Consider the following 12,909-nt stretch of genomic DNA (forward strand, 5'->3'; position numbering starts at 1 on the left):
GCAGCATAGTCAAAAGGGGGCGCGGTAAAAGATTGCCGTAATGCGGCACGAACCACAATAAAAACCTCAAAGGCCCCAGAGGGCTGCCAGCCAAGGCACAGCCGAGCTAACAAAAGCGCATCGGTAAATACCATAAAAGGCAAAAGGACGCGCATAAACCAAGGAAGAGAAAACATACAATTACACGAAATGAAATACGGGCGCAACACGCACCGTAGTGCACTAGAAGGAGCAAAGCGCCAATGTCATATATAATAAAATAGACAAATAAAAATCACAATAACATAAAACAAGCACAAATATGGAGGCACTTAACTGACTGCGAAGCAGCAAAGAAAGAGGACATCAGTTGATGCCCCCCCTATTTATAGACCGTGCTGGTCTACTATTGGTGGTTATGGGGGCAGGGTTCAAAGCCTCTTTACTGTTACTGTTTTTTCATTGTCTGCTATATTTTAAGTATTAAAGAATTGAGAAGCATAATCGGAGCCTCCAGTCCTGACATAGAATATGATTTGTTCAGGATTAAACAGTTTGGCAATATAGTAGATCGAAGACGGAAGCACGCTGCTGCGTGCTGGTGCTGCGCTGCGAAGGCATTTACCACCAACTAACCATTAGCGTAAATGTCATACGACTGAGTGAATAGGGTCAGCGGTGCTGTCACCTTATAGACAAAGAGAGTGATTGTTTATCGTGAACGTGAAAGACGTTTTATGCACAGTACATAATAAAGCCTTTACCTACAAGCGAGTTTTAAAAAACGCCAGCCATCACACAAGATTATCAGGGTTATACTGATTGCGTCAAGATGTGTGCCATTTTTGAATTATAAATAAAATGTGTTTTTTAGTACTTAATATTTTAAACTACTAGTAAAGGTGTCGTACATCGGCACAGGAAAAAAACGTCTCTTTCAAAGATGGCGGCGCAGCTTCCGAAACCTCCTGAGCGGGCACCCTAAGCGGCCATCTTGGAAACACGAGAAGGCTGGCGACTTCACCCACACGCTGGGATTGTTTCCTTGACAACCTACACCGCCGGATGCTCTCTGCATTGCCAGAGGTTTCTGGAAGGACCGCATCGTCGGTGGTAGAATATTCTGGGTGCGTGACATCACGGGTCCAGAATCTTCTCACTCCCGGACAATATAAAGGTTTCCTGGAAGCAGTTGGTGCTGGCAGATAACGAGCAGACGAATTGAGGAGAGGAGATCGCACAGTAGCGTGTTTGGAGTACTAGCACTAACCTCATCGGCTTATTGTGCCAAGGAAGCACTTTATAGGAATATCCTGAAAAGGTGCGCCGAAAGGTCATTATTAGTTCAAGGGAGTCAGAGAAAGGTATGAACTAGCAACTCCAGTTTTAGTTTAGCTGTTAATTCGCCTACTGTAGTAAATGCGAAATTGTTCATTGTTGCTTAACTAAAAGTGTTCAGCATTTAGTGGTTATTCACGCTGTTAAGATTTTCACTTTTGAGTAAGTGTTTTTCTTCACTTTTTATTTGATATAATGGAAGCAGCGTAGATGGGTAGTGTAAAAGACTGCTAAGACTATTATTATTTTTTAGCCCGCCGATGTGTGCACTAGTAACTGAGAAATAGTACGATCACTACATTTTGTGATTACAATATAATAGAAGATTAACTCAGGATTAACGGGCATAGTCTAACAAACTTTATACACCGGGTACAGGACGAAAGAGGGGACGTGGGAAACAAAATAAGGTAAAGATGAAATTATAGTGGGTATCGAATTGACCTCAGCAGCAGACGCCCTTTTGGAGGGTTTAATGGAGATCTTAGTGGAGTGGAATTACTCAGACAAGTTTATTATGGTACATTTAAGGGAAGGAATGTGAACTGTGGTCCAACGACGCTTACTTTGACAGATCAAATAGAGATTTTTAGGTTTGTTCACGATTCGTTTTACAAAACGTGATAGTCTTATTTCCGTTTACCTCAGATGACAGTGGGGGCAAAATCGCGCAATCCGAATTAAAGAAAGGTTTATTTGTTTAATTGTGTTTTACCGTCTTTAGTGGCACTTTTGCACTGTTTCCTTGAAGTCTTTCCAAAATAGTCGGGGCTTGTAACACGGTGCTTTTAAAGGGGCGAGATGTAGTGTTAAGGTCGGAGCTGCCGACCCTTGAGCTAGGGAACCAAGCTCTAGCCTCGGCGTCTGGTCAAAGCCCTTTAACTCTCGGCAAACCACTCAATCACCCCGTACATATAAAAACAAAAATAGTGGTGCTCATGTAAAGTGCTTTGATAGCTTCTGGTCGAGTTCACGCTATATACAACTGTTAAAAAATAATAAAAAAAAAGCCATCCAGCGCCTGAAGAAGCAACCCGTTTCTAAAGCATATACAAGTATTTATTTGTGAGAGTTACTTGCCACAGTACTGGACTGTGCTTTGACAACATTTGGATTGTGCGTGCCTTAACTTAAGTAAAACTGCTTTCTACCCAAAGCACATTAAAAGGGTTACAAAGACCTATTACGACTCAAAGGGGTGCAAATAAAGTGGGTTTCCTTTCACATTGTCTGTCCAGAAGGGATAAATAAAATCGCCCCTACGTGTGAATAATGTTTTGCAAAGTAATGAACTTTAGGTAAGGACCCTTGAGGATGTAACTTCTGTGGTTGTTGAAGAGTTGCCCTTTTGACCACACAGATCTGATACAACTGTTTGACCCCACTTTTGCATTTGACAGGCTCAACATGGTGAAAGAAACTGGCTATTACGACATTCTAGGGGTCAAGCCTCAAGCCAGCGCAGATGAAATCAAGAAGGCATACAGGAAGCTAGCATTGAAGTATCATCCTGACAAAAACCCTAATGAGGGAGAAAAGGTAATTTCTAATAAGCGATACCCTTTTCTGTGGTTATGTAGAACGGCTGCCTTGTAGCTTGATTTGTCTGATCGGGGGTGAGGGGGACACAGAGAAAATGGCCAGATAAACTTGGCAGGAAAGGACCATGGTGAGGTTATGGCGCATGTCAGTCCATAGGAATCGCACCACGACTCCCACTGTCATTTTAGTGAGTGGGACCCTGGGCAAGGACAGCAGTTAGTGCATTCTACACCTAGCAGTATATTTGACGGCAGTCCATTGGTTGCCCCAGCTGACCTGCACTTCTTCAAAACCAGCTGCATCATGTACACATTATCTATTCCCCCAAGAATAGATACGACTTCCCTGTTTTGACAGCTGAAGACTCCTTTAAAGGGACACTACTTCACAATGAATTACCTGTTCATAACCCAGCCCCTTTTCCTTTTGCTTGTTGACTGTATGCTCGTATTTGACCATGACAGGGCTCCAATGCCTTTTGGCTAAGTTCACACTTTAATAATACGATATCCATACCTTACCGTGAGTCCTAGTGTGCACCTAGTATTTTTTGTTTGTTTTGCACTGGACGTCTCTTTAACCTTAACCTGAGTGTTTCACAGTGAATAGGAATCTAGTTTTTCATCAGTGTCATATCGGGTCTTTTTCATCTATGAGTGTAATTCTATGATGTCTGCAGCCTGAATTCTGGTAATGCATTGAGTCTTTTCAGGAATGTGTTCTTCAAACTATACCCTTTAATGTGCCAGTCTTACTATGGTCAACTACGTCCTCCTTTTCTTCACAACAGAGAGAAAGGCTCATGCTTCAGTTGCTATTACAACTGAGTGCAAAACTTCTTATTCAGTTGTTGTCTGCCAGGCAGCGCGAGCGGCTTGTTGCAAAAGGCCCATTGTGGGCTGACAGCCAGCCCATTGCTTACCATTGGTTTCCTTTATTGTCACTGCCATACTTGCTTGTTTCTATTCCAGTAGCTTGCCTTCCTATTCTTGATTTTGTTCCTTCTGGAGCTTAGCCATCTTACCATCATTTTACTTAAATGACTTACATCTTCCAATGGCCGCTTTAGGAAATTACTTTTTTCATTTTGTTTTAAGCACTTAACAAAACTGTTTCAGCTTTCGGTCGCGTGCTTCACGCACGCCAAGTATGTTTCCTGTGTTAATGTTTCTCCTGTGTTCTTCTCCCCTGTGCTTTGTGTGTCTTTGTGTGCTTCTACCCACTCCTCCCCATTATGCGCACCTTCCTTTCACTTCGAAATGTTAAATCCACCACAAATGTACATAAATCTTCTTTATTAAAGATCACAGTACAAACAAGACTGATCTGAACGGTAACTGACTCTCATCTCTTGCACCCTGCGTTCTCTGGAACACTACTCCATCACAGAACCATACCATGTCATCCTCTCAATATTCTAATAACAAAGCAACACAACACTCTCACCGGGCCCTCCATTACATCACACTGCGACCTTTTTGTGTGTGCATTTGTGAAGCGGACGTATTATGCTTGCCAATGCTGCAATTGCCAGCATTTGGCAAACCTAATACGTCCAAAATACAAAATCTGTCAGCTTTGCCAATGCTTGTACTAAGTTGCTGTTAAAGCACAGCTTAAGTGTGTTTCCCTATTAGGAAAAGGAGGACACTGGGGCCCGATGTGGGTCTTATTAGGTACTGTTGGGCAGGCTGCCCTGAAGCATTTTTATGCCCTGCTGTGATGTTAAGCGTTCCTGTTGCTACAGTGGGCATAAGTACATTAAGAAAGCATGGGTGAAAGCATGATACATTATTTGGAGGGAGGTCACCATACTCCATCTTAAACAATTGCAGTGGCTGCCCACCTGGTATTTTGCACTGCATTTAGAAGACGTGGACCTCGTACATTTAAGGAGGCAGCCTTTTTAAAGGATCATGAGACGTGGTATGGGCTAGGCAGGCAAGTTTCATTTTAACAATATCGTACCTGACATTAAGCCTACCTGCAACAAGAGACCACAATACAGCTACCCTTTTACTGTATGGTAGGTTTTCTAATCTTAGATTTTTTTGCAGCAAATTGTAGATCATAAAAGGGGTACCAAATAGATTGGAAAGGTGTGGTGTATTTAACAACTGCTATTAAAAATCACATTTGCTTACCCACTTGGTACAGTTTGGCGCTATTTGGTCATTAATGGATTGTATTGGACCAAGCAGTTCCGGTATGGATTTACCTAATTTAATCTACCGTACCAAATTAGAATAAAAAAAAATGAAGAGTTAATATTTGTGACAGTATGATTGGTACCCCTGTCCCAAGACGCAGTTCATTTCTACCCTGCATCCTATATGCTATGTACTGAGCATGAATTCAAACGTAGATTGCATTTGCCTTTATAACCAACTGAATCTGGCTGGTGTGATCATAAATTCCAATTTAAACTCAATTTAAATGGGAGTCCAGCCTTTCATCAACCGCTCAACCCCCTGTTCATCTGTCTTCAAAGTTCAAGCTTCTATCCCAGGCCTATGAAGTCCTGTCCGACCCGAAGAAGCGAGACCTCTATGACCAGGGAGGGGAGCAGGCTATTAAAGAAGGAGGTATTGGTGGAGCTGGCTTCTCCTCACCGATGGATATCTTCGATATGTTCTTTGGTGGTGGAAGTCGGATGAATAGAGAGAAACGAGGTATGTTTAAACTCGTTTTAGACAAGTATTAGTACTTGTAAGTATAGTAGCTAATAAGTACAGAATATAGTTAGCAACTTCTCATCCAACAGTCTTGCAGGCACATCGTAACAGGGGTGCAACATTTTAAGATTATCTTGAACAACCTTGCTGAATTTTCTCAGTTAGAAATGTTTTAGACCCCTAGAATTTTGTCTGTCCTCATTTTCAGTATCAAACAACCGAGTTGAGGCAAACGTTTATACACATTGTTGTGACAAAATCACTTTTTAGGCTTGTGCCACAGTGCTCAGGTGCAGTTTCATTTCTCTTTTGTTAAAATCTCCACAATAGTGTATTTTCTTTTTTTTTTTTGGGGGGGTGTCAGATGCTTGTTGGAAAGTCCGTCATGTTAAACTTAAAAAAAAAGCATTATTTTTTTATATATATATGTATATATGTGTTCGATGGCATGTGAAGCTGCAGATACATATGCTGTGCATTATCCTGCCATCTAGTGTTGGGCTCTGAGTGTTACAAGTTGTTTTTCTTCGAAGAAGTCTTTTCGAGTCACAAAACAGAGGGACTCCTCCCTTTCGGCTCCATTGCACATGGGCGTCGACTCCATCTTAGATTGTTTTCTTTCCGCCATCAGGTTCGGACGTGTTCCTCTTCGCTCCGTATTTCGAATCGGGAAAGTTAGCTAAATATCGAAAATTCGACGGTATTGTTCGCGTTTGGTACCGGCGGGTTAGTGTTGTTCTATCGGCACCGACTGCAGGAGCGCTCCGGCGGCCCTTCGGGGCTTCCCCTCTTCAGCGGGGCCTGGTCGGCCCAACCACATCCATCGTCAAAGACTAATGGACCGGGCCCCCATCCGCTTCTGTCCGAAGTGCCATTCCAAGTATCCCTATATAGACCAGCACCTGGTCTGTAATCTGTGTTTATCACCAGAACACAGCAAGGATACTTGTCAGGCTTGTCGAGTGTTTCGATCTAAAAAGACCCTACGTGATCGAGCGAGAAGACTACAAATGGCGTCGACACCGAGAGAGCAACTCGACGTCGGAGAGGAGGAAAGAATTTCCATCCAGGAATCGAACTCGGACGAATCCGAAAGTGACCGAACCTCGACGGTGCAGTGAACAGTGAGTAAACCTGCCCCGTCCAAAACTCGCACAAAGATTTTCAAGGCCAAGGGGATGCCACCGCCAGCAGGCCATGGCTTAACCCATCGAAAAGAAGTTGACCAAACATCGGCACCTAAAAAGGCCAGAGATTTGCCGAAGACTTCCGACTCCAGTCGAGATTCCGGCACCGAACGATCTCGACACCGAGAGTTGGACTCACCCAAAGTGAAAAAAACAGCATCGGAACTGAAAAAGACATTTTCGGAAACATCAGTACCGAAAAAAGCGGCTTCAAGGAGTTTCCAGCCAAATGAAGGAAAGACATAGGTTTGAGCAGGAAATAAGTATGGACGAACCAGACCATACACAGAGGAGGTTGAATATACAGAAAGAGACTGGAAAAATACAAACTCTCCCTCCAATTAAGACCAAAAGAAAACTGGCATTTCAGGAGACAGAAATGAAGGCGAAGGTGGCTAGAGAAAAATCCCCCACCACCAACATTTTCACCACAACCTTCACCACCACACTCACCATAACTTTCTCCAGTGGGAACACCTCCAATGCAATCACCCACATATACAGGGATGACACAGGATGATCCTGATGCATGGGACTTATATGACTCACCAGTATCAGATAACAGTCCGGATTGTTACCCAACAAAACCGTCACCTCCAGAGGACAGTACTGCATATACACAGGTACTATCCAGGGCAGCTACATTCCACAACGTAGCAATGCATTCTGAGCCAATAGAGGATGATTTCCTGTTCAACACCTTGGCATCCACCCACGCTTCCTACCAGAGCCTGCCAATGCTCCCGGGTATGCTCAAACACGCAAAACAAGTATTCCAGAAGCCATTTAAAGGAAGGGCTATCACGCCTAGGGTGGAGAAGAAGTACAAGCCTCCCCCAACGGATCCTGTGTTTATAACACGACAACTTACACCGGACTCAGTGGTTGTAGGAGCAGCAAGAAAGAGAGCAAACTCTCAATCGTCAGGAGGCGCACCACCGCCTGACAAAGAGAGTAGAAAGTTTGACGCAGCGGGTAAACGAGTGGCAGCACAGGCAGCCAATCAATGGCGGATCGCTAATTCACAAGCCCTACTTGCTTGCTACGATAGGGCACACTGGGACGAGATGCAACACATTATACAACACTTGCCCAAAGAACACCAGAAACGTGCCCAGCAGGTTGTGGAAGAAGGACAGGCAATATACAACAACCAAATAAGGTCCGCACTAGACTCGGCAGACACTGCAGCACGAACGGTCCACACTGCAGTAACCATTCGCAGGCATGCATGGTTAAGAAGCTCTGGATTCAAGCCAGAAATCCAACAAGCGGTGTTGAATATGCCATTTAACCAAAAACAATTGTTTGGCCCGGAAGTGGACACAGCAATTAAAGTTAAAAAAAAAAGACACAGCCAAAGCCAGGGGCGCGCTCTACTCCCCACAAGTCAGAGGCACATTTAGGAAGCCACAATTCAGAGGAGGTTTTCGAATGCAAACACCAGAGCCTTCCACCTCTCAAACCAGACCCACCTATCAGGCACAATAACAAAGGATAGGGTTTCGTGGCTCCTATAGAGGAGGAAAATTCCCAAGAGGAAGGGGAAGTTCCAGACACCCAAAACAAGCCAGACCAAACAGTGACTTCAATGTCACAAAACCCCAACACTTATCACCAGTGGGGGGGAGACTGACCGCATACTATCAAAACTGGACACACATTACCACAGGCGCATGGGTCCTAGCCATTATCCAACATGGTTATTGCATAGAATTCACAAATTTCCCGCCAGATGTGCCACCAAGAGCACACAATCTGTCCAAACAACACCTAGACCTAACACAGATAGAAGTACAAGCACTATTACAAAAAAAGCAATAGAGCTAGTACCCAACCACCAGAAAGGAACAGGCGTCTACTGACTATATTTCCTAATTCCAAAAAACGACAAAACGTTAAGACCTATCTTCGATCTCAGAACACTGAATCTCTTCATCAAATGAGACCACTTCCACATGGTAACACTTCAAGACGTGGTTCCCTTACTGAAAAAGGAGGACTCCATGTCAACATTGGATCTCAAGGATGCGTACTTTCACATACCCATCCATCCTTCTCACAGGAAATACTTAAGGTTTGTAATACACGGCATACACTATCAATTCAAAGTGTTACCGTTCGGGATAACAACGGCCCCAAGGGTATTCACAAAATGCCTAGCAATAGTAGCTGCTCACATAAGGAGACAGCACATGCATGTATTCCCATATTTAGACGACTGGCTAATAAAAACCAACACTCAACAACAGTGTCTTCTTCACACACAATACGTTATATAAACTCTACACAAACTAGGGTGCTCTATAAATTACCAGAAATCACATCTGCAACCATCCCAAATACAACAATACGTGGGAGAAACACTCAACACACAAAGGGCAATTGCCACTCCAAGCCCACAAAGGGTCCAAGCGTTCCAAAATATAACATCAAGTATACAGTCAAACCAACACTACCCAGTAAGGTTTGTAATGAAACTTCTAGGCATGATGTCTTCATGCATAGCCATTGTCCCAAAAGCAAGATTAAACATGCGGACCTTACAACAGTGCCTAGCAAAACAATGGACACAAGCACAGGGTCAACTTCAAGATCTAGTGTTGATAGACCGCCAAACACACTCCTCGCTTCAATGGTGGAACCCTATAAATTTAAACAAAGGGGGGCCATTCCAAGACCCAGTGCCTCAAGCTGTTATCACAACAGATGCTTCCATGATAGGGTGGGGAGCACACCTCAACAAGCACAGCATATAGGGTCAATGGGACAATCAACAAAAACAACTTCACATAAATCATTTGGAACTGCTAACAGTGTTTCTAGCATTAAAAGCATTTCAACCACTGATAGCCCGCAAACACTTTCTTGTCAAAACAGACAATATGACAACAATGTATTATCTCAACAAACAAGAGGGGAACACTCGTCGCAACTGTGTCTCTTAGCATAAAAGATTTGGCATTGGGCAATTCACAATCACATTCGCCTGATAGCACAATACATACCAGGTATTCAGAACCAGTTAGCCGACAATCTCAGTCGAGGTCACCAGCAAACTCACGAATGGGAAATTCATCCCCAGATCCTACAGGATCACTTCCTCCGCTGGGGAATACCAAATATAGACCTATTTGCAACAAAAGAAAACGCAAAATGCCAAAACTTTGCGTCCAGGTACCCACACCCTCAATCCGAGGGCAATGCACTATGGATCAGTTGGTCAGGGATATTTGCTTACGCTTTTCCCCCTCTCCCACTCATTCTGTATCTGGTCAACAAACTAAGTCAAAACAAACCCAAACTAATACTCATAGCACCAACCTGGGCTCGCCAACCGTGGTACACAACACTTTTGGACTTATCAGTAGTACCTCACATCAAATTACCAAACATACCAGATCTGTTAACACAACACAAACAACAGATCAGACACCCCAGTCCAGCATCGCTCAATCTAGCAATCTGGCTCCTGAAGTCTTAGAATTCGGACATTTAAACCTTACACAAGAGTGTATGGAGGTCACAAGACATTGTTACGCAAACAAATGGAAAAGATTTGTTTGCTACTGCCACACTAATCACATTCAAACACTACATGCCTCCACAAAGGACATTGTAAGCTACTTATTACACTTACAAAAGATTAATCTAGCATTCTCTTCCACTAAAATACATCTCACTGCAATTTCTGCCTATCTGCAGATTACACATACAACATCGCTTTTTAGAAGCCCAGTCATTAAAGCTTTTATGGAGGGAATAAAAAGAATCATACCCCCAAGGACACCACCAGTACCTTCGTGGAACCTTAATATTTTATTAACACGACTCATGCGACCACCATTCGAATCCATGCACTCCTGTGAAATACAATACTTAAGTTGGAAAGTAGCCTTTCTAATAGCTACCACATCACTTAGAAGAGTAAGTGAGATACAAGCATTTACTATTCAAGAACCCTTTATACAAATACATAAACAGAAGTGGTTCTCCGTACAAATCCCAATTTCTTAACAAAGGTCATATCACCATTCCACCTAAACCAAACGGTGGAACTCCCAGTCTTCTTTCTGCAACCAGACTCAGTAGCCGAAAGAGCCTTGCATACATTATTAGACATAGAAAGAGCACTAATGTATTACATTGACAGAACAAAACAATTGTTTGTAGCCTTCCAAAAACCTCATGCAGGTAATCCTATATCCAAACAAGGCATCGCCAGATGGATAGTTAAATGTTTTCAAACTTGCTATAGTAAAGCAAAAAGAGATTTACCTGTTGCACCAAGAGCACATTCCACTAGGAAGAAAGGCGCCACAATGGCTTTTCTTGGGAATATACCTATGACAGAAATTTGTAAAGCAGCCACCTGGTCTACGCCTCATACATTCACTAAGCATTACTGTGTAGATGTGTTAGCAACACAACAAACCACAGTAGGACAGACTGTATTAAGAAAATTATTTCAAACAACTTCAACTCCTACAGGCTAAACCACCGCTTTTTGGGGAGACTACTGCTTATTAGTCTATGCACAGCATGTGTATCTGCAGCTACACATGCCATCGAACAGAAAATGTCACTTACCCAGTGTACATCTGTTCGTGGCATGGGATGCTGCAGATTCACATGCGCCATCCCACCTCCCCGGGAGCCTGTAGCCGTTATTAGTTGAATGAAAATTGAAAATTTGTAAATAACTATTCTTTTGATACACACTATGTACATACATACCTACTCCATTGCATGGGCACATCTAGTATACTCGCAACTCCTACCTCACCCTCTGCGGGGAAAACGATCTAAGATGGAGTCGACACCCATGCGCAATGGAGCCGAAAGGGAGGAGTCCCTCGGTCTCGTGACTCAAAGACTTCTTCGAAGAAAAACAACTTGTAACACTCCGAGCCCAACACTAGATGGCAGGGTAATGCACAGCATGTGAATCTGCAGCGTCCCATGCCACAAACAGATGTACACTGGGTAAGTGACAGTTTCTATATGGGTAAGTGACAGTTTATATATATATTTATAGTAATTTTTTGTTTGTTTTTGGTATCCTAATTAGGCTTAATATTCAGAAAGCACTGTGGTTGAATTCTGTCCCGTTGACCACTGTCGCTGTTTTCTTGTGGTCCTGCTTCCCTCTTTATTCTGGTATGCACATTTCAGGGGAACACTCAGCAATGTCTCAGTAATGTTCCACGCTTTGGTGTTTGTCTTCAATGGCAAGTAGATCTTTATTCACTGCTCACACTTAATGCTCGATGTTTATGAACCCATTGAAGTGGTGTTGGAATAGCTTCAAGGTGTGATTTGGATATTAGAGACTCAAGTCCAGGCATGACATTTTAGTATACTTAGCTGAAATTAGTCTAGAAATTCAGTCTTGAGCGTATAGACTACTCCTTAATATTTTGATAAAAGGTGGTCACCGTTAATCATCCAAAATAAGCCTTGGTATGGGTTTGCACTGACAATGACCCAAATCTTAAACTTTATTACTGTGTCTCTTTAAGGCAAGAATGTTGTTCATCAACTGTCCGTGTCACTGGAAGATCTGTATAATGGAGCTACAAGGAAGCTGGCTCTTCAGAAAAACGTAATTTGTGATAAATGTGAAGGTAAAGTATCTGGCATTTGTTTGCTTCAGAATGGAATAAATCGTGACTAGTTGTTGCTAGCCTTACTTCAGTGGCAAATATTAGAATCCAGTGTTCCAGAACTATTGTTCTTCAGGGAGCATGCCCCCTCCCAGTTGTCAGTGACTGCTCATTATCTGTAACTGCACCTTTAAATCTGTTCTCCACCACGAATATTAGTAGGGATTACGATATTAGGCAGTATGAATGCTCTAACGATACATTGCTCGTTAAATGGACAGGCCAGCCTCTACACTTACTGGGGCTGGGCAAGGGCAATGGGACTTAAAGAAGTGTCAGGGAGGGGCATAGATGGGTGGCATCTTCTGAGTGCCTGACCAGGGTTAATAGTGGTCCATTTATGTATGTTCTCCATAGAGGTAAGCAGGAAGTCTTTTGCTGAGTTTTCCTCACTGGAATAGCCAATTTAGAAAATGGAAAAAAAGGCTGCATTGCAGCACCTAGCCAATGTGCAACACTGCATTAAATTAGGAAAATAAATAAAAAGAATGCCTGTTTGGTAATTGCACCTGGTCAAAAAAA

At 43.0% G+C, this 12,909-nt stretch overlaps 1 protein-coding gene across 2 annotated transcripts in view; it reads left to right on the forward strand.

Annotated features, from left to right (window-relative positions):
* Nucleotides 1–1,012: 1,012 nt before the first annotated feature.
* Nucleotides 1,013–12,909, forward strand: part of LOC138304335 (dnaJ homolog subfamily A member 4-like) — a 30,451-nt gene continuing 18,554 nt past the window's right edge. The window contains exons 1-4 of one of the 2 annotated variants that reach the window (XM_069244301.1): nt 1,013–1,300; nt 2,718–2,856; nt 5,351–5,531; nt 12,244–12,348. In XM_069244301.1, the coding sequence (XP_069100402.1) occupies nt 2,725–2,856; nt 5,351–5,531; nt 12,244–12,348 (418 nt within the window). In that variant the 5' untranslated portion in view covers nt 1,013–1,300; nt 2,718–2,724. Of the gene's footprint in view, nt 1,344–2,717; nt 2,857–5,350; nt 5,532–12,243; nt 12,349–12,909 lie in introns of both variants that reach the window. The other variant, XM_069244300.1, reaches the window with a different exon arrangement.

This window comes from Pleurodeles waltl, chromosome 7, assembly GCF_031143425.1.
Source record: "Pleurodeles waltl isolate 20211129_DDA chromosome 7, aPleWal1.hap1.20221129, whole genome shotgun sequence".
NCBI classification, from domain to species: domain Eukaryota; kingdom Metazoa; phylum Chordata; class Amphibia; order Caudata; family Salamandridae; genus Pleurodeles; species Pleurodeles waltl.